The sequence below is a fragment of the Anopheles arabiensis genome, chromosome 3, assembly GCF_016920715.1.
Source record: "Anopheles arabiensis isolate DONGOLA chromosome 3, AaraD3, whole genome shotgun sequence".
Lineage (NCBI taxonomy): Eukaryota > Metazoa > Arthropoda > Insecta > Diptera > Culicidae > Anopheles > Anopheles arabiensis.
Window position 1 is genome coordinate 33,530,192 of NC_053518.1, and position 24,597 is coordinate 33,554,788.

General features: G+C 48.1%; 4 protein-coding genes across 7 annotated transcripts; all 4 read left to right on the plus strand.

Annotated features, from left to right (window-relative positions):
- Positions 1-486: 486 nt before the first annotated feature.
- Positions 487-3,164, plus strand: LOC120904965 (ATP-binding cassette sub-family G member 4-like). Its single transcript, XM_040315535.1, has 5 exons — positions 487-1,206; positions 1,275-1,846; positions 1,918-2,168; positions 2,259-2,427; positions 2,525-3,164. The coding sequence occupies exons 1-5, from the start codon at positions 968-970 to the stop codon at positions 3,124-3,126; spliced, it is 1,833 nt and encodes a 610-aa protein (XP_040171469.1). The 5' UTR covers positions 487-967; the 3' UTR covers positions 3,127-3,164.
- Positions 3,165-3,733: 569 nt separating this feature from the next.
- LOC120902174 (ATP-binding cassette sub-family G member 4-like) lies at positions 3,734-6,828 on the plus strand. The gene is made up of 3 exons (XM_040310720.1): positions 3,734-3,950; positions 4,015-5,088; positions 5,905-6,828. Exons 1-3 carry the CDS (start codon positions 3,842-3,844, stop codon positions 6,504-6,506), a joined length of 1,785 nt encoding a protein of 594 aa, XP_040166654.1. The 5' UTR covers positions 3,734-3,841; the 3' UTR covers positions 6,507-6,828.
- Positions 6,829-7,193: 365 nt separating this feature from the next.
- Positions 7,194-11,893, plus strand: LOC120902173 (ATP-binding cassette sub-family G member 4-like). Of its 4 annotated transcripts, none has more exons than XM_040310716.1 (5): positions 7,194-7,766; positions 9,527-9,852; positions 9,917-10,932; positions 11,001-11,101; positions 11,165-11,665. In XM_040310716.1, the coding sequence occupies exons 2-5, from the start codon at positions 9,626-9,628 to the stop codon at positions 11,663-11,665; spliced, it is 1,845 nt and encodes a 614-aa protein (XP_040166650.1). In that variant the 5' UTR covers positions 7,194-7,766; positions 9,527-9,625. The 4 variants fall into 4 exon arrangements, with proteins under 4 accessions (XP_040166650.1, XP_040166652.1, XP_040166651.1 ...); XM_040310718.1 differs by having other exon boundaries at positions 9,545-9,852; XM_040310717.1 differs by lacking the exon at positions 7,194-7,766 and adding an exon at positions 7,807-8,035.
- Positions 11,894-15,206: 3,313 nt separating this feature from the next.
- LOC120899691 (ABC transporter G family member 2-like) lies at positions 15,207-21,748 on the plus strand. Its single transcript, XM_040305801.1, has 11 exons — positions 15,207-15,422; positions 15,492-16,066; positions 16,136-16,231; positions 16,303-16,602; positions 16,683-17,280; positions 18,611-18,617; positions 19,083-19,321; positions 19,377-19,951; positions 20,013-20,108; positions 20,200-20,496; positions 20,570-21,748. The coding sequence occupies exons 1-11, from the start codon at positions 15,217-15,219 to the stop codon at positions 21,169-21,171; spliced, it is 3,591 nt and encodes a 1,196-aa protein (XP_040161735.1). The 5' UTR covers positions 15,207-15,216; the 3' UTR covers positions 21,172-21,748.
- The last annotated feature ends 2,849 nt before the right edge of the window (positions 21,749-24,597 follow it).

A 24,597-nucleotide genomic window follows, 5' to 3' on the forward strand; every position in this document is an offset into this window, starting at 1 on the left:
TGCTCAGCATTTGAGAAACAGGCGTTGGATGGCTTGGATGATCTCATTGAACTTAAAACTCACGATCATTTCTTCGCGCTTTCTACCACCTAGAATGTAGACCAACATTCTCATAAGCGACAGTTTGATCCCACGCAAACGAAAACAACCAAATTGTTAATCATCCTTCCCACCCACTGCATCCGATCTGAAGCGATCGCAGATTCTCACTATTGTTGAGTAGGGCGTTACGCGTTACCCCTAAGCTAATTCTGAAAGCGCCAGAGTTTGATAAACACCGTTCACCCCTTTCGTGGAGTTTCGTTACGTGCTCGGGCGTTTAAATTATGCTCCGCGTAACCGATTACCGTCTGCGTGTGTGAAAACGATATTGATTAAATCAATAAGGTCCACCCGTAGCCACCGTAGCTCTCACAGTGAAGGAAAACGAGTTAGAAGCTGCTTCTAATGGTTGGCACACATACAGGCCCCGGGCGCGAAAAAAAAGGGCAGTCGAGCCTCTGATTCTCTGAGGTGGCGCTGAAACACAAATCCGATCAACGGAGTGAGTAAGCCTTGCGGGAAGGGAGACCGGGACCACGATTCGCGCGCGCTCGTCCAAAGCAGCGTTCGCCGACAGTTGCATTGGAGCGTCGAGCGTGAACGGTTGGACGCGTTAGTCAGCCAACCGTGTGTGAACCGTGGTGCATATGAGTTGTTGCAATTGAAGTGAACGGTAATGTGGTCCATATCATAGAGCTATAAGTAGTAAGAAAAGTGTCGCCAGTGTGTCAAGTGTTCCATCAATCAATGCCGCCGATCAATGCTCCGAGAGCAAGTTTCGCTCGATCATTAGCGTAGACATTCTCTGCTGTTTGCTAATCAACAACAACGACTAGAGTAGAGGTACTAGTCAGTGGTGGTGGTTGTGCTGGTCGCGTGTCAACCCCCCCCCCCCCACACGAACAGTCGGCCTGCAACGTTGGAGATGGCAGACGGTGAGTGTGTCGATGCGGTTGCACTTAATGTGGACGATGCCGTACTGGGGCAGAGGTTAACGCTAACCTTCCGCAACATCTGCTATCGACGCAAGGATCGGAATGGCGGGCGGCCCAAGGACATCATCAAGGGTGTGTCGGGACGGTTTGAGCCTGGCAGGTTGGTGGCAGTGCTGGGTCCATCCGGAGCTGGGAAATCTTCCCTTCTGAGTATCCTTTCCGGATTAAGGTAGGCTTAAGAGTGATAGATGACAAACTCCACATCACAATTCTTACACTCCACTATACTTCCAACAGACAGACTGGGTTCATCGGTACGATCGAGGTGAATGGGTACATGCTGGATAGGCGCCGGTATCGCCAGCAGTGTGTCTACATCCAACAAGACTTTAACCTAATCGACCACCTAACCGTGCTGGAAACGATGAACTACGCAGCCGAGCTGAAGATGCCGAACCGATCGGAAATGGTGCGCAAGAAGAAGGTGAACGACGTGCTGCACATCCTCGGGCTGGACAATGCGATGCGTACGGCGGTGAAGAAGCTTTCCGGTGGTGAAAAGAAGCGTCTCTCGATCGGTATTGAGATGGTCAGCAATCCACCCATAATACTGCTGGACGAACCAACGAGCGGGTTGGACAGTGTGGCCGCAATGGAGCTTATAAGCTACGTGAAAACGGTGGCAGCCGAGGGTCGTACCGTTGTCTGCGTCATCCATCAACCGTCTTCCAGCCTGTTCCAGCTGTTCGATGATCTCTATCTGCTGGCGGGCGGTGTTTGCATTTACAGTGGCCCACTGGACGGCATGGTCGGCATGTTTGCGGAAGCCGGCCACCAGTGTCCGAAGTTCTACAACCGAGCCGACTTTGGTAGGGTCGCATTCGCACAGTTGTTTTTGTTTAAATGAGCCCCGCCTTATCAGCGTTATTGTTTCTTGCAGCGCTCGAAGTAGCGTCTAAGCCGTTGCGTGAGCTGGAACAGCTGGTGCATCGGTACGGCAAGCTGGACGCGATCGACCGGAAGCAGACACGGCAGGAAAACAACATCAAGGACGAGAGCGATCCGCTGGACGAAGATATTGATGTGGTGACGGAAGCAAATCGCCAAAGAAGTGGTCGATATCAAGTCTCCCAGAGGAGACAGTTTTACGTACTATTGCGTAGGTCGTTGCGGGTGACTTCGAGAGATTTTGTGAGTAGCTTTTCGAGTGGTTTTAAATGGTTCATGAATATTCAAATGAGTCTAATTCTGATATCGGCTTTTCCGTGTGTGATGTTCCAGTTTTTTGCTCAGCTGCGTGTTATTGCCCACATACTGGTGGGATGTTTGCTCGGCGCCGTCTTCTATCAAGCCGGACAGGATGGGGCGCTGGTCATGGTGAACGGTGCCTGCCTGTTCTTCTTCCAGCTGTTCATCTTCTTCGGTAACGCGATGCCGTGTGTTATCACCTGTGAGTTGTTGTTTTAAAAGTCGTATTTGTTTTTGTGTTTATCGGTTGAATCCTAACTCCCCGTCTCTCTCTCTCTCTCTCTTTTCGTTTTTTTTAGTTCCACTCGAAACCAAAGTGTTCGTGCGGGAGCGGCTCAACAACTGGTACTCGCTGGAGGCGTACTACCTCTCCAAGATCGTTGCCGATCTGCCGCTTCAGCTCATCTGCCCGTCAGTGTTTCTAGCGATCGCCTACTACCTTACCGGCCAACCGCTCGAATGGGAACGGTTCGGCAAGCTCGCTCTCGTACTGCTCCTGCTCGGCATCTTCGCCCAAACGGTGGGACTCCTCTCCGGCGCCGCGTTCGACATCCAGATGGCAACATTCTTCGTGCCATGCTTCAGCATACCGTCGCTACTGTTTTCGGGCTTTTTCGTCAAACCGTACGAAATGAACGAATACCTCGGGTATGTGGCGTACACCTCCTTCTTCCGCTACAGCCTGCAGGGTTCGCTGCAGGCCGTCTACGGCGATGGCCGGGGAGCGTTTCCCTGCTCCAAGGATATCTGCTACTACAACAAACCGGGCAAATTTCTCAAGTTCATGGACACGCGCGAAGATGGCTATTGGGAGAATGTGTACGTGCTGGCTGGGTTTATTGTTGCGTTTCAGGCCATACTGTATGTGGTGTTGCGCTTTCGATTGAAAATATACCAATAATGTTGCGGTTGAAGGGGTGTTGGTTGAAGAGTACGAAAGCCTTATGTTATGATCACCAGCTAAAAGATCCGAAAACAATGTCTAGAGTAGAACAACACGCGCTTTAGCTTCTCAGACCTTGAGCATGAACCTTAACCTCATATCTTTCGTTAGAAGGTGTAAGATCGAGATGTTGGGTTGGAGTGCAGCTGCTTTTAATTACAAATTTCTTGGAATTCACTTATACGTGACCAGCTGGAATGGAGTACAAAATCCCCTGACACACATGTTGCGTTGCCGGCATCAAAATGCCAAAGCTAATTGTTGACTATCGGCGCTCGTTAGCGCTCTAAACTCGGCGTCACTTACTGACTAAGTCGTTGCCAATGCAGCATGAGTTGCAGTGTCTCTCGCTCTTTCTTTCGCACGAACCGATGACGCAATGTTCGCTTGGTTGAGGCGGTGGGGTTTGCTGTGGTCGTGGAAAAAAAATGTTTATTTGTACATCATGAGCGTCCCCACGTCCAATGCATTGCTATGAATGGGAATGCATACGATCGTGTGCATTTGTGCAGGGAGTGGGGGAGGGGTACAATTTTCCGCTCAAGGTCTCGTGCACTTGCCTAGCCCCGTATAGTGCGACTGATTAGTTCGGTCTGGTCGAGCGCGTCTAAGCGCGCGGAGTGAGCCGAACTCAGTGTTGCCTCGGTAGCGCCATGCGGCAGTAGTCAACGCGATGGCAGGTAGCGAAGAGATCGAGCTGAACCGCCTGTCGGCCGCAACTCCGCTGCAAAACTTTGTCCCCTCAACGATACGATTTCGCAATGTGGTTTACAGGACAAATGGTGAGGTTGTGAAGTGACGTTTAACGGACTTCCTTTGACGGTAATCACTTTTATTGTGTTTCAGAGAAAGAAATATTGGGCAACGTGTCGGGACGCTTCCAACATGGTCGTCTAGTGGCGCTCATGGGACCTTCCGGCGCAGGCAAGTCGTCACTCCTGAACGTACTGTCCGGTGCGCAAGTGTTCGGCATGATCGGTACCGTCACGATCAACGGTGAGCCGGTGGAAGAGAACGATCCACGCAGCGTGTACGTCGAGCAGGAGTGTCCACTGCTGGCGTTTCTCACCGTCCAGGAAACGATGCAGTTTGCCGTGGACATGAAGATGCCGCAGAGTTCCCCGAAATCGGCCAAGCAGGCCAAAATCGATGACATTCTGGAGATGGTCGGTTTGGATACGGCTCGAAACACGGTCGTTCGCAGCCTGTCCGGAGGCGAACAGCGCCGACTGGCGGTAGCGGTTGAGCTGATCACCAATCCACCGATAATGCTGTTCGACGAGCCAACGAGCGGGCTGGACAGTGTGTCGTCGACGCAGGTGATTGCACACCTAAAATCTTTGGCGATGAGTGGCCGTACAATCGTCTGTACGATCCACCAGCCGGCTTCCAGTCTGTTCCAGCTGTTCGACGATGTGTATCTGCTGCGGCAGGGACGCTGTTTGTATGCTGGGCCGGTTGAGCAGATGCTGACACGGTTTGCCCGGGTTGGATTGCGCTGTCCGGAGTATTACAATCCGGCCGATTTTGCGCTGGAATCGATATCGGCCAACCAGCCGGAAGCGCACCGGATGCTGTGCCAGCTGGTGGACGAGGAGATGCGAGAGGTTAATGCGGGTGCACCGTCCAGCCCGACGACGCTCGCTGCTCAGCTCGGGCAGGGTGGAAAGCGGATTGCTCGTTATCAAACGGCTGGCTATTATCAGTTGTATACACTGTTGAAGCGATCGGTAGTGTCGTCGGCGAGGGATGAGTTTTTCCTCAAGATTCGGCTCGGTATGCATCTGGCGCTGGGGCTCGTCTTCGGTGCGGTACACTATGATGCTGGGTCGGATGCGGCCAAGGTGCTGGCAAACGTTGGTTGCTTCTTCCAGCTGTTTGCCTTCGTGTATTTTACGAACGCAGTGTCGGTGGTTAACTGTAAGTGTTTATGCGAGTGTGGAGTGATGATGGCAATGAGTGAGTTACACCAGAGTGAATGAGTTAGAATTGCGAATTGCTTCGGTTGATTTTTAAAAGCCCTGTGAAACTACTGTGAATAAGTTAATAGTTGACGTTGGAAGTTGTATCGCACATTGAGCTTAAACTCTAGAATGAGTTGTTTAACTCTATTGATTAACTCACTGCGAGTGATTTGTTAGTCAGCGTGAAGAGGTAAATTTCTCATTTGAATTTAAAGAAAGAGTAATTAAACTCACGAATGATTGAATTCACTCGAATTGAGTTGTTTTTCACCGCAAAGGGTGAACATGTTTAAAAAGATCTAACTCTCAAATGATTTATCTAACTCACAAATCACTCTTAATGACTTACTGGCCTCTGCGAAGAGTTGAAGTAGTCGTTGAGGTTTAACTATTGCAAGAGTTATTCAATTCATGAGTGATTTAATTTATTGTTTGTGAATTACTCGTCAGCATACAGACATGATATCGCAAGGAGTTATGTTAGGTCACTGTAAATGATATGTGTAGAGTTCGAGAGTTTATAAATTAACTCAGTGATAATCAAACTCAATGTTAGTGAGTTATAAGTCAGAGCAAGGAGTTTAACTCTCAAAAGAGTTACTTAATTCACAGATTGGTAATTCACATTCAGTGAGTTGTTAGTTATTTAAAGAGTTAAATGATAAAAAGATAAACTCTTCGTGTCGATTAAACTCACTCACTGCCAAGATCGAGTTCACCCTAGCCCATTCTAACTCCTTTTGCACATCACTAATGACACTTCCACTTCCAGATGCGGATGAGGTGAGCGTCGCGATCAAGGAAATCGCCAACAATTGGTACAGCCGGGAGGCTTACTTTGCCGCCAAGCTTATCCACGACCTACCGCTCCAGCTCTTCTGTCCCTCGTTTCTGCTCGCGATCGTGTACTACCTGACCGGCCAGCCGCTCGAGTGGGCCCGGTTCGGCATGCTGCTCGGTGTGTTCGCGATCGGTGGCGTCATCGGTCAAAGCCTGGGCCTGATCGGGGGCATCTGTTTCGAGGTGAAGATGCAAAACTTTTTCGTAGCGAACGCGTGCATCGTACCGATACTGTTTTCGGGCTTCTTTGTCAATGCGGGCGACATGATAGCGATCCTGCGACCGCTCAGTACGGTGTCGTTCTTTCGGTACCAGTTCCACGGCGCGATGCAGGCACTGTACGGGTACGATCGGGGCAATATACCGTGCGGACAGGTGTACTGCTATTACAAGAAACCGACCACGCTGCTGGAGCAGTTCGATATCGACGAGTACGGGTATGGGACGAGCATTGCGAAGGCGTTAGTGTTGGTGCTGATAATGCAGCTGATAATTTACGTCGGGTTTGTGGTGCGATTGCGACGAATAAAGTGAGCCAACGTGTTGAGCGAGCGAGTGTTGTTTTGTACAGGAGTGTAGCCATTGCTTTAATGATATGGGTCAGTGGTCGGCAGAAACGTGACGTTGCGCCTGGTCAGGGTTAGTGTGCGGCTTTTACGCTATAAAATGAGGTAGTGCATTTGTTGTTAGTATTGTGCATTGCATAAGAGACCGGTAATAATTTGTACATTTTCTACGATTTGTTCCATTCCTCGTGCGCTTAGATTACGTGGTGTAAATTATTACGTATATAGTGTAGAAAAGGGTATGGAAAATAAATAGACATCTTATTATGTTTGACTGTGACAAATATAAAGAAGGCTACATTCTTCAAAAATAAATGCTGTTTATAATACAAAAAAAACTGCTACAAATAACTGTAGTTAAGAAATTAAATTTCCATTTTTAAACCACATAATAAATAAAATTTGTCAAACGTAACATTACTTAACATTGTTTGCTCCCCTCATGCATTATTCATTATTTCCTCCCTGTTGTTTTGAGTAGACCACAACAACACTACCCCAAAACAACGTTCCGCTCTCGTATTGGTCTGTTTTCTCTCGCTCTCTTTCGGGCTGTATGTTGCTACACTACTCCACTTGAAGTGGTTTGGTGTACGCTGCATCCAACTTTCTCTTCCCATGAATGCCATTTCCCTGCAGTGCTTGAAACCGGTAACAGCAGCATCTCGATCTTCCCTTGCATTGAAAACATACTTTTAGGTCAACCCTAAAAAAAGTGAGAGTGTTCCAAATAAAAGACATAGTTCCAGTTACTTGAGACATAGTGCCCTCCCTGTTGCTCTAACGCCAAACGTCCAGTGCGCCCTTTACACACACTGACAAAGGAAAGATTATCAACGAAGCTTAATTGAACGAAGCACGCTTGCCGGGGTCTGTTTGGTCTTGTATTCACGTACACAGCCCACTAGCTATCTTGCTCTTGGCAGGGACCGATAAACCGTTCGCTGGCGTGGAGTCAATCAAACACTTCGCACACTTCCCGGCAGACAGGCCTCGCAGCCAAAGTCCTCCACATTCCTGTGTAAACATTCGCGCGAACCGTTCACGCCGCACCGCGCTCTGCTTATCAGTCCAAACGCCGGAAAGATTGTGCCGTCCGTGAATTGCGAAAACAGATGTTGAGCACAGTGGCGTCCTGAGCGTGTCGAAGTGTAGAGTGTTGAGTGGTTCGGGCTTACCACACAGTCGATTCGGAATCACCACAGTGCCATTACAACAGGCGCAGAAGGTAAGAAACAAGTGCTTACAGCTCACTAGTTCGTGCTCTGTGAATTGCACATATTTATTGTGCCTCGCGTGAAACGATCGTGTCTTGAACGTAGTGATGCAAAATGACGCGGAAATTAAACTGTAGTGTCGTTTAATGGACTCGCTGTGACCCTTGGTGTGACTCTGTAATTGATGCCTTGGAGAGGAACTCCGAAGACAGGCGGTGTGTGTTGTGACGATAAAACTGGACTCAATTGAACGTGGACTCAATTTTCAACTCATACAAGGGTCTGTACTAACTGAAAAAACATTTTCCAGTTTGTTGAATGTGTTTTAATAGTGTTTTCGCCTGGAGTTATGCAATTGTTCAGTTTGTGTTTAATTTATACCAAATAGTGTACAAGTATGTGTTGGTACGTTTGTATAAACATTGAGTGAAGAGCACCAAAGCGGCAATCAAACTACGAAGCAGCTAGCAGCCATCAGTCCTAACTTGCATGACTTTCGCCAAACGACAGTGTGATACGGGTTGCCTCGAACGGTGCCGTTCTTTTTCGATCAGTAGCTGTCGATCGGTTGACCTTGATTAGAGATCAAGACGGCACCAAAAAAACATATGGCATAAAGGTCCGGGTTCATCCAAAAACTCCACACGTACGCCACCACACACACGCCGTGTTGAGTTATCAGCCGGCCAGGCCAGTGTGTTGGGTTGAGCTAGCCGCCCCGATTAGCCGTAACCTTACGAGTCGAAGTTTTCAAGTGCGTGCCGTGAACTGGGCTCAGGGCCACTCTGAGAGATTATGTTTAGTCTTTGGATTTGGCGCACAAGCATAGCACCAAAATAGCAAGCGTACAGAGATGATAATGCCATCGCACGGGAAGTTGAAGCGCTTTTCGATGGGTCGATTTGATACACCGGATTTGATACACCATAAGGGGAAGGTGCGCGCTGAAGCCGCTTTCAATGTTATCATTTCGTGTGCGCGATAAGAGCTAATGATGCATTGCGAGTTATGAATCGATGAAATGGTTCAGAAGTATCAAATGGACCGATTGTGTGCGTTTTTTTGTATTTCCCAGTTCGATTATTGTGCAGCAGGAATTAATTAAAAGTATAACGTGAAAATTGAAAAATAGCAGCAAAACAGCGTGCCCTGATATTGGCAGTGTATGGGTAAACAAACACCGATTACAACATCCGTGGTGGTGATTGTCGGTACCTGATAATCGACAATCCAGGGTTTGACAAGCTACAAGATTTAACAAAAATACGATTGATTGATATTTGAAAATTCTTTAGAATAGATAGTGTGATACAAGATAGTGTAAATGTGTGCAAATTAAATCAGTTTTGAAAAAAAAATTATAGCTTAATGTAACAAAAAGAAATTGAAATAAGTAATAGAAGATACCTGCAGCAATGGATAATATAAAAAAAGATAGAAATGAGCAACAGAAATATAAAAACAAGTACATCAAACTCCTAAGCCACTAAAAAAACACATGCATGCAAACAGTAAACAAGTGCTAGCGTTATAAAAAATGGTAAACCGAAAGAGGTCATTTTGTCCCTCTTATGTCACATTTAAGTACATCTTACAACAAGTTTATGTAATGATACCTCTTTAACTGCGGAGTAAGATACCGCTCCATCACTTTATCGCAGCGTCCATGGGGAATTAAGATTCCAGGTTCAAGAGCTATTAATCTTGCACCTCCAGCGCCTTTCATGCGCTGTAATTAACTTGTTTTCCCCCCATTTTGTTCCTATTACAGCGACGTAAACCCCAGCAGTGGTGCACTTCTCACAGTATGAACTGGTGATTTCGCGACAACAACGCGCCTCGTAGAATAGCAACGAAAATCTCCACCATAATGGGTACCGATACAACCATTGCGATCGAGCGCACTAAGACGCCTTCGACTCCTCCAACGACACTCGAGTTCCAGGACATCTGCTACCAGGTGCGCCATAAGGATGGACAGAACAAGCAACTGCTGAATAGTGTGTCCGGCGCGTTCCATTCTGGAAGGCTTGCCGGTATACTCGGTCCTTCTGGGGCCGGAAAGTCTACTCTTCTTAACATTTTGAGTGGATTCAAGTGAGTAGGCTGCAAAGAGCTTCTTTAAAGGAAAAGAATAACAAAATGTTTTACATTCTTCCAGAACAAATAACGTCTCCGGCAACATACTCATCAACGGTACACCGATCGATCGCCGGAAATATCGTCGCGAGGTTTCGTACACACCGCAGGACATATGCCTGCTCGGTAACATAACCGTCACGGAAAGTTTGGAGTTTGCAGCCGACCTGAAACTCTCACCCACCACCACGATTGCCCAAAAATCGGCGATGGTAGTGGACGTCCTGAAGCTGCTCGGTCTCTCCAAATGTGCCCACAACCCGGTAGCAAACATATCCGGCGGTGAAAAGAAGCGTCTCTCGATCGGGCTAGAACTGATCTCCAACCCATCGATCATGTTCTTCGACGAGCCAACGAGCGGGCTGGACATTATAGCGGCGATGCAGGTCGTTGCCCATCTTAAAGATCTGGCCGCCAGTGGACGCTGTGTGATCTGCGTCATCCACCAGCCCAGCTCGAGCATTCTGCAGATGTTTGACGATCTGTTCGTCCTGTCCGAGGGACACTGTCTGTACCGGGGCCCGCTGGATGGGCTTGTCGACACGTTTAAGGCGTGCGGGTTCGAGTGTCCCAACTATTACAACCGCGCAGACTTTGCACTGGAAATTGCAAGCCTCAAGCACGAGGGGAACTTGCTGCAGCTAAGAGAGCGTGCCAAGCAGCAGGCGATCGAAGCGGTCGGCGAGAAAGTTGTCCCAAATGATGGACCGAACTGTGGCGAGAAAGATGCCATGTTGATGCCACCGGGAGTTGTTGGAGATCAGGAGAATAGCACAAGCTCAGCTTCAGACCGTCAATATCTAACTTCTGAATGGGGGCAGTTTGTCACGCTGACTCGTCGTACAATGCTGTGCACATTTCGTGATCTTCAACTAACGAAGATGCGGCTGCTGGCCCATTTGTTTGTGGGATTGTTGATCGCGGTCGTGTTTTACGACGTCGGTAACGATGGATCGAAGATGCTGAGCAATGCGTCTTGCTTGTTCTTTTTCCTCATTTTTGTATTCTTCGCCAACTCGATGCCTTTAGTAATGACGTGTAAGTGTTGCCGAAGTCAATATCTCTTATTGAAAGTCCATACATAACACTTCTCTACTTCTCCACAGTCCCTCTGGAGACGTCTGTGTTTGTTCGGGAGAGAATGAACAACTGGTACTCACTTAAGGCCTATTACTTCTCCAAGCTAGTGGCGGACTTTCCATTTCTGGTAAGTTATCATACCTGGTTACTCTTATTCCTCAAACTGAAGTATTCCCTTCCTCTTTTCCAGATACTGGGTCCATCCGTATTCCTTGCCGGTGCTTACTACCTAACCTCCCAACCAATGGAGCTCGATCGCATCTTAATGCTGTGGAGTATCTGTATCTTCACCAGCTGGATCGCCCAGATGACGGGACTGCTGGCGGGCAGTGTGCTACCACTCGAGCTGAGCGTCTTCTGCGTCCCCTGTTCCGTCATTCCGATGCTAATCTTTTGCGGGTTTTTTGTTCGCTTCCGTGAGATGTTTGACTTTCTCATTCCGTTCACGTACGTTGCCTACTTCCGGTACAGCTTCGAGGGAGCGATGCAAGCGATCTACGGGTTCGATCGTGCGAATCTACCCTGCTCGGGTGATTTCTGCTACTTTAGCAAGGTGCCCAAGTTTCTGGACAGCTTCGACATGCTGGAAAACACGTTCGTGATGGACGTTTGCGGGCTGCTCGGGTGGATCTTTGTGCTGCACGTGGGACTGTACGCGAGTCTCGCGTGGAGACTGAAGCGAACTCGATGATCGCTGCCGGTGTGTGGTGGAGTTGGGTTGTTCTATTCCTAGTGACACTTGTACGTAATAAGTTGGCATTTATTTTATCGAGTAAGGGACACGTTTGTATGTTAAGTTTAAAAGGATGTTTTTATGTCTGTCAGAGTATACTTTGTAGTGATTAAGAAAACTTGTTTCATTCTCCCCCCAGATCGGGAGGGTGGCACAATAAAAATGGGAGTCAATTTACACTTTAAATACCCTTCGCGCCATGTGAAGCGACACGTGATGACGGACACATTGTATAACACGCGTCGTGCACGTTGTGGTGTTTGCAGGCATTTGCTGGTTTAAATTATTCCATCAGGTTCGCGTTACACCGTCACTACCGTACCCGTAAGAGCCGTTGAGAATAGCGGGAACTGATCTGGTGAATGGAACTTGCTTTAAAAGGTGGATGTAAATTTGTTTACCAACAAGTGCATATGCTCGATAATTCAATCCAAGGCGAGCGTTTGTGTGCAGAGTCGTAAATATATATGTGAGTGTATGTTTGTCGTCGTGGTACTGAGTGAAACTCATCTCATCCTCATTCCAAACACTCCAATCGGTAGTTGACATTCCACTTCCACTGCGGTAAGCGTCGAACATAAATCTTCCTCGTTTCTTTTCGACCTCTCTCTCTCTCTCTCTCTCTCTCTCTCTCTCTCTCTCTCTCGTTCGTTTACTCCCATGAATGTTTCTTCAACGAAAAAAATGAAAACATCTTCATTCAAATGAAGACAGCGCGTGGTGGTGCGATAAGTGATCATTGGAGATGAAGTTGACTCACTGCCGATCGCACCCGAATGGTGGACACACAGTGGAGCGGTATGCGTGTTTGGTTTTATATTTTCGTCCACAACAATGCTTAAATAATCTCCCATCTATGCTCGCGAGGGAACACACTTGGTTTAGCAAAAGAAGAAAAAAAGTAAATAGAAACGAACGCAGCGAGAATGTCCGGATAAACCCTAAGCCGTACACACTATGGGATCATCCATGAAATACGGTACGCTCAAACCTATCGGTGTAACAATTTGTTACATAGCGCAGGGGTCTCCAAACTTTTCAATTCGCGGGCCGCATTGCTTCTTAAATAACGTTGTTGAGGGCCATTTTGACGTTACTTTTGGTAGTGAGAACGTTTAAATCTCGTTTTCATATGAAAATACTTAATGAATATTTGAAAATTCTGCATTTTTCTTTTATAGTAATTTGATTTCTGTCATGGTTTAGTAGAAATAAAAAATTTGATGAAAATGGTCAAACTAACAGGATATTTACATTATCCTTTGCAATATTATCGCGGGCCGTATTATAGGCTTTCGAGGGCCGCATGCGGCCCGCGGACCGTAGTTTGGAGACCCCTGACATAGGGGATAGAGACTTGATATTCTGTAGCATACCACAAAGCAAGATGTTCCAAAACTTCCATGATAAAATTAAAGGGTTGCTCAAGGATTATGAACAGTTTTTAAATATCACAATATATAATATGAACAGTTAATAAATATGGATTATTGTGGAGAACGTAGTCAATGTAGAATAAATATAGAAATTGGTGAGATTTTTTTTATAAAAAGCTTGTTAGTTCGTAAGTTGTTTATGTTCCGTTAACAATAATATCAAAACAGTCTTTCCTATCGAAATATTAAAAAGAAAATGAAAAGTATGCCTAAGAGTTTGCGTTTGTTGCGTTTGAACAGAACATGTGTTTCTGCTTTGTTCTTGAACTATTGATTTGAACAGTTTATGTTAAATAATCAATGGGTCCAAGCAAACGACAAATTAGTTCCAAATAGTTCTCTAATTAAAATTTTTCATTTTTATTTATTAATTTTTCATGAATTATAAGAAGCAGCCCAAGACCGCAAAGTGGTTGTAGCGCCGGATAACTTGAATGAATGATTACGTCTCGACCGTAAAATCTCAACCTTGTCATCACGTATTCCATGGATGATACCCCATATGTGCGCCATGTGGACTGCCAGCTATTCCGAATCGCCCCATCTAATTCTTAGTGGCCGGAACCGGTGGAAAATCTCTCTCAAACGGACTCCATCTCCCCAACCCCGTCTCCTATTGTAGCTGGGTGGGTGGAAGATTTACACGTGTATGTGTGTCCATTTGTATATATGAATAAAAGAGAGCGGGCGCGTGTGTTTTCGCCGAGGTCGGTTCATGGGTGCGCGCGCGCGCGTGAGAGGAGAATGCGCGAGCGCGCTACGAACGAAATTTTGTCGAACGCCCGGAACGCCCGAAACTCGCCGGCACACAAGCAGCAACACATTTATGCTCAGTCAGCCAAGTCGCTTCGCGGTGTTCGCTCGCGCGATCGTCTTAACGTGTGGTCCGTGGAGGGGGGCCTTTGCGTTTTGATCCGGATATCGGGCAGTTTTAGTTGTCGGGCGGTTTTCAGAGGATCCGGGCGAAGAAGTAAGTGGATACCAAACAAGCTGCTCGTTCTTGTCGTCCGGAGTGTTGAGTGTGTGTTATAATATCTGGACGTGATTTCTGATCAAACGATCGTTCCAAGATGTCTACGTCTGGACGGAGCGCAGCGCTTTAGATCATTAGCGTTGGAGATCATTAATATGCATATTCCGACCGAGTGTGTGATCATTTAAACTCGGGGTGTGTTCCTCTATGCATGTGTGTGTGTGTGGGTGTGTTAGTGTGTGTGCGTGCGTAAGAATGTGGCGCGCACATTGACCTTTTCCGACCCCACTGTGAGTGCCTAAATTGATCTTTATTAGCTGAAACCTCTTCGCTCCCAGGGTGACAGTTTGACGAAGTACGACTCATCGGCGGAAGTTATTGGCGATCATTGATAGTTTGTTGCCCGAAATTGGATTGTGAAATGGCGACAAAGGGGGTGCGCATGAATTGCGTGCACTGCATACCACATCACAGTGACAGGAAATCATCACAGTGCCTGCGACGACATGGTTCTGCACCAGTACTGCCAGATGGTGTGTGCGCGCTTGCTGGAAAGATCACCTTCCTCGATCGTGACGTCATGCCGGTGATTTAATGAGCCCACCCCATTAAAGACCTCCATGTTTCTGCTCCATGGAAAGGTGTAAAGTGGAAGAACGAAAGAAAAGAGATAGAGAGAGTGAGAGAGGTTTGCTGCAGTGAGAGCATAAACAGCAATAAACAAAGAAGAGATTGTAAGAGAGTCTCGGAATAGGGTGAGCACGACGGAGAGCAAGCGCATGATCGTGCGGTCAGGTGAATTTTTGACAGATCACACAGCGCACCACGTGACGTCACTGTGGGTTGTTGTTGTTGATGGTGGTGGTGCGGTGGTGGTGTCTGTGCCATCTGAGGATCACGCCTAATGTTTACAAACATTGTCGGTTCATTAAAAAAAGCGTTCAGCACTACGATTATGTTTATACGACGCGCTCTCCGTCTCCAGTGCGTCCAGCACGTCGTTAAATGCGTTTGTTTGTGTTTACTAAAACAACAATTACGAGTGGAGTTTTTAATGTGATGGTTTTTTTTGTTTTGTGGTTTCTTCCAGTCACCGAAACATGAGTTCGGAGGAAACTGTTGAGGTGGTCATACCACTTGTGAAAACCATCACCAACCTGACCTTTCGGAACCTGTCATACAGTGCGGGGCAGAAGCAGCTGCTGCGCAACATCTCCGGCACGCTCAAGTCTGGCAGATTGACTGCAATTCTGGGCCCATCGGGAGCCGGTAAATCGACGCTGCTCAACATACTCAGTGGCTTTAAGTGAGGATTAAACTGCAAGTTATTTGCACCGATGTTAGATAAAAAAACATCTCGTTTTTTGCTTTCCAGAACGCAAGGAGTTAGCGGAAGAATACTCATCAACAATGAGGCGGTGGATTGTCACAAGTACCGCCAGCTAGTCGCGTACACCGAGCAGGATGTACCATTGCTGCAGAACCTTACCGTACGAGAGACGCTTCACTATGTTGCAGATTTGAAGCTGTCGAAGAACGTTTCCTACATCCACAAGACGAAGATCGTGAACGATATCGTAGCCCTGCTGGGGCTACAGAAGTGCTCCCACAGTCAGGCGAAAACACTGTCCGGTGGAGAGCGGAAGCGACTCTCCATCGGGCTGGAGTTGGTGTCAAACCCGAAGATTATGTTCTTCGACGAACCGACCAGTGGGTTGGACAGTGTGGCGTCCTATCAGGTGATCTCGTATATGAGGGATCTCGCCCGGCAGGGCCGTTGTGTGGCTACTGTAGTGCATCAACCGAGCTCGGAGTTGCTGGAGCTGTTTGACGATGTTTATGTCGTAGTGGATGGGCGCTGTATGTACCAGGGATCACTAGACGACCTAATACCGACACTGGAGGAGGTCGGCTTCACCTGTCCGCCGTACTACAATCGAGCCGATTTTGGTACGTGTTTGAGATGATTGAGCACATTGAAATGGTTGCTAATGAACCCCTTTGTTTGTCTAATTGCAGTATTAAAAATAGCGTCTCAGAGGACCGACGATATGGACAGTGTGGAGAAGCTGATAGCACGGGCCGATACCGCCATTAATGGATACCTGGAGAATGGTAATCGATTTTGCGCCTACGCCATGATCGAGAGCAGGCACACCTAATCTAACCACTTCTCGTCCCCCCAGGTAGCACACACTTGGAGGAGTGTAACAACCTGATGGCAGAGAGCAGAGCCTCCGCACAGTATCCCATCGCCTGGTGGCGTCAGTTTGTCGTGCTGGTACGCCGAACCGCGCTCTGTACGCTGCGAAACATCACGCTGACCCGGTTCCGGCTGTTGGGCCATCTGCTGTTCGGCCTGACGATAGGGAGCGTGTTCTACGACGTGGGTGACGACGGTGCCAAAGTGTTATCTAACGTGTCCTGCCTCATACTCTTCCTCATGTTTATCGTGTTTGCGAACGCGATGACGGTGGTGCTGACGTGTAAGGGAAAGCTGGCATGCAAATGTAGTTGCAAATCTACGAACCTTCAACACACAATCATCCCCCTACTCTACTTACAGTCCCCCTTGAGATGGCCGTATTTGTGCGGGAGCACAAGAGCAACTACTACCCAGTGTCCGCCTACTACTGCTCGAAGCTGGTAGCTGACTTCCCGCTGATGCTGGCCGGGGTGAGCTGCTTTCAACTGATCGTGTACTACTTAACCGGCCAACCGAACGAAACGGACCGGGTCGTGGCGTTCTGGGGCATCTGCGTACTGTTCGGATGGTTGGCGCAGATGTACGGCATGGTCGCAGGCAGTGTCTTCCCCCTAGACGTCAGTCCATTCGTGGTGCCGGCGTCCATCATACCGGCGGTCATGTTTTCCGGCTTCTTCATCCGGTACAGCGAACTGTTGGCCGCGTTTCGACCGCTCACCTACGTCAGCTACTTTCGGTACGGGTTCGAGGGGCTGGCCCAGGTAGCGTACGGGTTCAATCGAACGCAGCTCGGGTGTAGCGAGATGTTTTGCTACTATCGCAAAACGAGCAAAGTGATGGAAATGCTGCAGATGGAACCGAACCGTTACTGGTACGATGTGGCGGGCCTGTCCGTGTGGGTTGCCGTCCTTCACGTGCTGCTGTACGTGAGCTTGAAGGTACGGTTACGGCGCAACCGGTGAATGGGCTGTTGCTGGTATGGAATCTTGCATCAAAACCCGAACGACCTTGGGCGGTTTCGGTGCAGGCGAGGGTCTGGATGGTGATCGTGACATTGAATGCGTGAAGTGTTGTTGAGTGCGACAACCTCAGACAAGACAAGGAGCACAGCAGAGCAAGAGCGAGATGCAAAAGAGTACACATAGTCAACGCGAAAAATGCGATACCGTAGCTTTTTTGCTTATTAATCCGACCGTCTATAAATAGAGCGGCAGTGCTGAGAACCCCCAGTAATTGTAGCAAGACTAAGTGTAAACTATTAAAGATCGCATTTACTGACTTTTTTTTACAAAAAAACTAGTTGTGTTTCTTACTCCCATTGACGTCACCGACTAGACGAGATCTAACCGATGTGTGAATATCTTGTTTGAGTAAAAACTATACTCGGCCCCCGAGTATCATTTTGTTTGCCCTTGCAGTTAGAGCCCGGACAGCTTGGAGCTTGGATTTGACGCGTGTTTATATCTGTCTCTGCTTTCCCTACTACCTTTCGCTGCTATTTTCTCCCTAGGTCTTATACGAATTTAGCCCCTTAGGCCCCGAACTGCAAGAGCCGGACTGACTTCCGCGACTATCGCCCCAAGCGGAGCGTGACCTCCAACCAGTCGGTTGGTGGTGGCCGGTAGGTGAGCATCGTGTTGTTTGAAGTTTGTCACACGGCTTTGGGGGAACGCCGTGTTATCAGGGGTTAAACAGCACTCGGAACGTGTATGTGAAAGTGTCTGTATCTCTGGGTGTGCGTTTGCATATGCGAAACGATTTAACACGCCTCATCAGTTTCTGGGAACTCCCCCGGGCTAGCAGACGTTCGCTCGATAAGTCCTCGTTAGCACATTTTCGCCCCACGAAAACTAAGCTTTCCGTCGATCAGTTCTAGTTCCTAGGCAAAGCGTAACATGGGCTTGTCAGTTCTCAAGTCCAAAAAACGGGTTTCGTTGTGCCGTAAGAAGCTCTCGAAGGTACTGCGGAAATAGCTGCACGAGTAGGAGTAGCCCACCCCTCGAGACACTGGAGGTAGGTATGCCGTTGTTCGTTGGCAATGCCATCCATGCATCACCATGTGGTTGGTAGATCGTGTAGCGGGTGCAGCAGCTAGCAGAATCGCAGAAACCGCCAGAAGAAATGCACTTCCCACTGCACAGAGTGTGTGTGTGTGTGTGTGTAATTGTACTCCCGCCGGTGCACTCGCGCGCCCGAGACCGGTTTGAGAAGTAGTGACGGGCCAGGTGATAGACGTACAGGGAACGGAAAAGTGATTGTCGAGTCTCAGGGCTTGGGCTGCACTGTAGCAAGCAGGTATGTTAAATATCAACCCGGACTGCGTGTGACGTCTACGTGTGTGTGTGCGCGCGTCAATCCCCCACCTAGTTGCGGAAAATTTTCAATAAATCTAGTAGAAAAATGAGCCACTACTGGATTGCGGGGTTTCGTGCTACCGGGACCGAAGATGAATCGGCGCCGAGATGGATCAGTCGCGACTAAGGTGCCGTGTAGACTGGAAGCTAGTGGCTCAGGTAGTGCTCAGCGTACTTTACAAGCCGTGTCTTTATCCCCTTTCGGTATAGGTGATCTTTTAGCAGTTAAAGTTACTGCCTTAAAGGAAAAGAAGATAGAGACAGTAGCAATCAAGTTATAAGTCTCATTTGTGAAGCAAATTTCAATCACAGCATTGGTGAAAAGTAAACGGAACTGGGTGTGGCGGGCGTTAGAATTGCGTGTGACGCATCTTCCCATCTGAATCAACGGTGCCGCATGCAATAGCGTGCTTCCCGCTTCAAGATGAGCGTAGATAAGAATAGCATCGAGATAACGATACCGCTAATGCAGGGCGGTACGAATCTACACTTTCAAAATATCGCCTATCAAGTGCGGCATCAGAAGGAGGACAAACTGTTGCTGAAGAATATTTCCGGCACCTTCCGAACAGGGCGGCTTACTGCAGTTCTAGGTCCATCTGGAGCTGGCAAATCAACGCTGCTGAATGTGCTGAGTGGCTTTAAGTGAGTGTGATCCCAACAGCTCCTGAAACTCTTCTGCTAACCATATCTCCCACAGGACGCAGGGCGTTAGCGGGAACATCATTGTCAACAATGAAATCATTGACCGGCAGCGTTATCGACAGCTGGTCGCGTACACTGCACAAGATGTAACGCTACTACCCAACATAACGCTACGTGAGAACCTTCACTACGCGGCCGATTTGAAGCTGGCAACGAACGTACCGCTAGCGCACAAGGTCGAGATTGTAAACGGGGTGATTGCCCTGCTCGGGCTGCAAAAGTGTGCCCACAATCAGTCTCAGGTGCTGTCCGGGGGTGAAAAGAAGCGGCTGTCGATCGGGTTGGAGCTGGTGTCGAATCCGGCAATCATGTTCTTCGATGAGCCTACCAGCGGGCTGGACAGTGTGTCCTCGTTCCAGGTGATCTCGTACATGAAGGATCTCGCCCGGCAGGGTCGGTGTGTGATTAGTGTGATCCACCAGCCAAGCTCGGAGTTGCTGGAGCTGTTCGATGATATCTATGTGGTGGTGGATGGTCGGTGTATGTACCAGGGTTCGCTGGACGAGCTGATACCGACGTTTGCGGAGGCTGGATTTCACTGTCCGCCGTACTACAATCGGGCAGATTTTGGTAGGAATTTGTGGTTTTCATTAATTTTAAGCCCTACTTAAACATACTGTTTGCTCTACAGTGCTAAAAATAGCGTCCCAGTACGACTCCAAATGCGCCGAGGTGGAGAAGCTGATGGTTAAGTCCGAAAAATCCGTCAGCGCCTCAATGAACTTGGGTAAGTAGTGCGCCTAAATGTAGGCAATGCGTGTGTTTCGAACTTGAAATGAAAACAGATTGGCTCAACGGTTGTTTTTAAATTATTTCAGGCATTCAGCGCGAGTACGATTCGACCGAGTTTCTGGTGGAAGGACGAGGCCCCCAGTATCCGATCAGCTGGTGGAACCAGTTCACCACCCTAACCCGCCGTACGACACTCGGCACGGTCCGGAATCCGCAGCTGATGGGGCTACGCTTTTTTGGCCACGTTCTGTTCGGCTTTACGATCGGCTTTGTGTTTCACAACGTCGGTGACGATGCGTCCAAAGTGCTGTCGAACATTTCCCTGCTGATCGCTTTCCTGATGTTTATCACGTTCGCTAATGCGATGACGGTTATATTGACCTGTAAGAATATCTGCCGAATAGAACTTTGGAATTTTGGAGCGTAATGGGAGGCATTATTTCCACTTCTTTCCAGTCCCGCTCGAGATGGCTGTGTTTGTGCGGGAGCACAAGAGCAACTACTACTCCGTGTCGGCGTACTACTTCTCCAAGCTGGTGGCTGACTTCCCGTGGATGCTGTCCGGGGTGACGGCCTTTCAGCTGATCATGTACTTTCTCAGCGGGCAGCTGTACGAGACGGATCGTGTGCTGATGTTCTGGGGCATCTGCGCGTTGTTTGGGTGGCTGGCGCAGGTGTATGGGTTGATCGCGGGGTGTTTGTTTCCGATCGAAGTCAGCCCATTTATTGTGCCGGCTTCAATCATTCCTGCGCTGCTGTTTAGTGGGTTCTTTATACGGTACAACGAGCTGCTGGATTTCTTTAAGCCACTCACGCTGGTAAGCTACTTTCGATACGGGTTTGAGGGGTTGGTGCAGGCTACGTACGGCCACAACCGGACGGAGGTGGGTTGTAGTGAGATCTTTTGCTACTATCGCAAAACGAGTAAAATCCTGGAAGCCCTCCACATGGAACCGAACCGCTACTGGACGGATGTGCTCGGGCTTAGCATCTGGATTGCGTTCCTGCACATCGTGCTATATCTGAGCCTGCGGCTACGGCTCAGATGGAACCGTTGAGGGATGTAGAAAGGTAGCAAAAGTAGTAGAAAAAAGATAAAAAAGCAACCTCCATCACAAATTACAAAGTAATGTTAGAGTTCTCTTCATTGGCCTTACTACTAGTGTTACGTTGCAAATGGATAATCCAGCTCTCCCAAGGGTAACGCGCACACATGGAATGTGTGTTCCGTCGTAGTTGCGCTGCAACAGCGCAGCACACGGGCGGTGTAGTATTTGCGCAAGCTGCAGGAGCGATATTTCATTCTGGCTAGCGTAAGCGGCAGCTATGAATGAATAATTTTATAGAATATTAACCACGTCAACGCGGGCGCAAGTCAACAACATCTAGCGCGAAACACGCGTTTCGTATAATGTGACAGAATAATCCCCCAACCTCCAGGTGGGTGGAGGATGCAACTCATGGCTAGTTGTTTAACTTGATAAGCTAACGTTAAGCAGTCTAAGAACGGTGGCAGATCTATTATGAATCATGCAGTTTTCCTGTGAAAGTGTGTGTATGTGTGGGGAAGATGAAAAACAGCAAATAAAGTGTATTTATCGGCCAAATGTTGTGTCTGACTGCCTTAAGCACAAATCTAGAGCGTTGTTTGTGTTGCGTGTTTTCGAGTTTTCTTTCTTTTCTACTGAGGCGTCTGTGGATCCGTTCAATTAACTCACCTCAGGAGATGGCGGGCGATCGTTCGAAAGTGATTATGATGCTTCTTAAAGCGATGTTGAATGGTGCAAAACTCCGTATATTTGTCTTGATGTGGCAACTCGCTCCAGCATGAAGCGCCACTCGAGAGCCCAACGCCAAGTACCCCAAGAGCTGCTGCTTGACCTCTAAGACTGAGGCGCCGCAACTGTTGGCTAACCTGTTGGTTTGAAGATCGTTTCTTCGATACATTGGCCAATATTATCGGGGCCAGTTGAAAAGGGCAAAAGGCTAAGACGATCGCCGAAAGATGCCGATACGAAACAGATGGGGGATTTTGTTTTTTGTTAGAAAAAGCACTGTTCGATTGTTGTGCACAATCTGGGCCAGTTTTGCGACTTGACGAAGACGACCGTAGCTTTACCGACCGTCAGGTGCAGGAGGTGATGAATGAATAAAGATCGGGCATTGGGGGAGGCAGTTGGACAGGTAAATCCGGTTGCAGATGAATTATTCTCGTCGATCGTGCACGATTGAAAACGAAAACGTGTTCTAGCGGGGGATGGTTCGATTCACGATGCAAACATTTGCAAACTTGCTCTTAGGAGCAGTGGAGACACGGACACGGGAGGATCGATCGGTTTTGCCTTCAGATGTGCCGATTGGTCATCTCGAAGGCGTGAAACGTGCGCATCTTCGCACTACAATTACAGACAATTGCAACCGCAAGTCCTGCTTCCTGCCCTGTCCCTAGCAGCGCGTCGAATCCGGAGCCCGATAAATCATTGACAAAAGGGATCGGAAGACGCAGTGAACAGTGCACGTGCCCACGAAATGTGCAGTTGGATGCACTTGAAACCGGTGCACTTGGCACGGGGTAACGAACTTGTCTGCGGGCGGAGCGGGAACAAATCTAACGATCTGCGGGCATGAGCGATTAAATTGCGCATCTTTCGCGGTGCACCGATTAATCTTGTACTGGGCGCAATTAAAGCGCCGTTTTGGCATTGGGAGTTAATCACGACGATCAAAGCCATTGCATAACCACCTTGACCGAATCAGAGATTCAGTGAGGTTTGGTGGTAAATGATCAAGAAGAAGTTGTCGTTGAATATTCAATTGGGCGAATGTTTTGGAGGAAAAATATGCCGCTAACCGCACGGGAAGATGTCATTTTTGAATAATTGAAAATTAATCATCGGGAAGTTTAAGATCACAACAACAAAAAAGTTTGGATAACCGTTTTTTCTTTCTACAATCAAATATGCTTCCGGTTATTCACACAATACGATGTTATGCGGGTTTGTAGTAAACAAAACCCCTCAAAGTTTCACTTTTTTCTTGTGCTGAGTAATCCATGTAACTGCTGGTGCCATCTATTATTCACCTCCCCATCCCCCATGTACAGCTTCTGTAAACCGAACAGAGCTGCTATTGTGTAATGTGATAACTCAACAGAGCACTGGGGAGGTATCACAGTACGCCGGGTGGCTCTGACTAAGCGAGCGGACATCGACCACCTGTGTCATCGTTGACGCTGATCGCTTCTAGAAGCTTATCTGTCAACAAAGCAAATTGAAACAAAGCGTAATGTAAAGCGCTGCAAACATGTTACACTTCTTTCGCGGTGTCCCTTGGGTCGGAAAAAAGTCACGATGTCGTACATAGCAACCGCTGGAAAGATCTACTGAACTAGATCTTGGTTTGTTGGCGCAATCGGAAAAGAATGTTCCTTGGTCCATTAACAACTTGGTCTGAAGATAAGGAACCATTAGACCAAAAGAAAAAATAAATAACAAGTATCATTAGTAACAACTTTGTAAAAGTAGTAATCTTGTGATCTCATTCTCCTGAGAACTTTTATTACTTGATTCAACTTCAAGAATCTTGATCGTTTTGTCTTAATAAATCATTAAAATATTCAAACTTGTTGATTGTTCCGAAGCTCCTGAATTACACTGATGCAGCTTCTTGAAGGAACTCCAACCACGGCCATAGAGGCATAATTAAACATACCATTGCACTGAACGCGGAACACAATAGATTAACACGCCTCGATCTGTCTGTCTGCGCATCATTAAGGTGGTTGCAGTTTTCCACCCAAGTTCAGTGATCGTCATCATCTGAACACACCGGAGGAATGCCATCCGTCGCTTCGGTCGGTTAGCAGCAGCCGGCCGGGTGGCAAGGGGGGCCACCCTATTAGAACATACAACAAACCGCGACGACCTTTACCAGTGCACAGAGCCACAAAACCTTCACTCCACCTGCAAACCACGCCACCTGCCGGATGGTGTGACCTTGACCAAGGCGCTGTGTTGTGATGAGTGAACGATTTTCATCTACCGATCGACGGCCGATCAGTTGCAGTCGATCAATCGCTGAAGGTTTCAATAGTTCAGTGAGGTACCCCTGCGTTGCTGCAGGCAGCGTAGGAAAAGTGTCACTCAGCTGGTATGTGCGCGATTGATCTCTGTGCTGACACTCCTGTTTGCAAATAAACACGGTCAGTCAAAAAGCAAGAGAGAGGAAGAGAGTGTCATGTCATGGGCAGCAAAACGATTCGCTAAGGATGGGCACCCGTCACCTCCGGGAGGGGTTTTTGAAGGGTGACGCAGTGTGCTAAACGGTACCGGTCGCCTCATGCCAAACGCGTCGACATCAATGGGCGCGCGCCACTGCGTTGACAAATGGGGTATGGGTCCTATACGGGTGTTCAAGTGCAGTAGCGAATGGAATTGCGGTTGTCCCGGGGCCGAGAAATTCGTTCGCTTTTGGTGCGCGGGGCA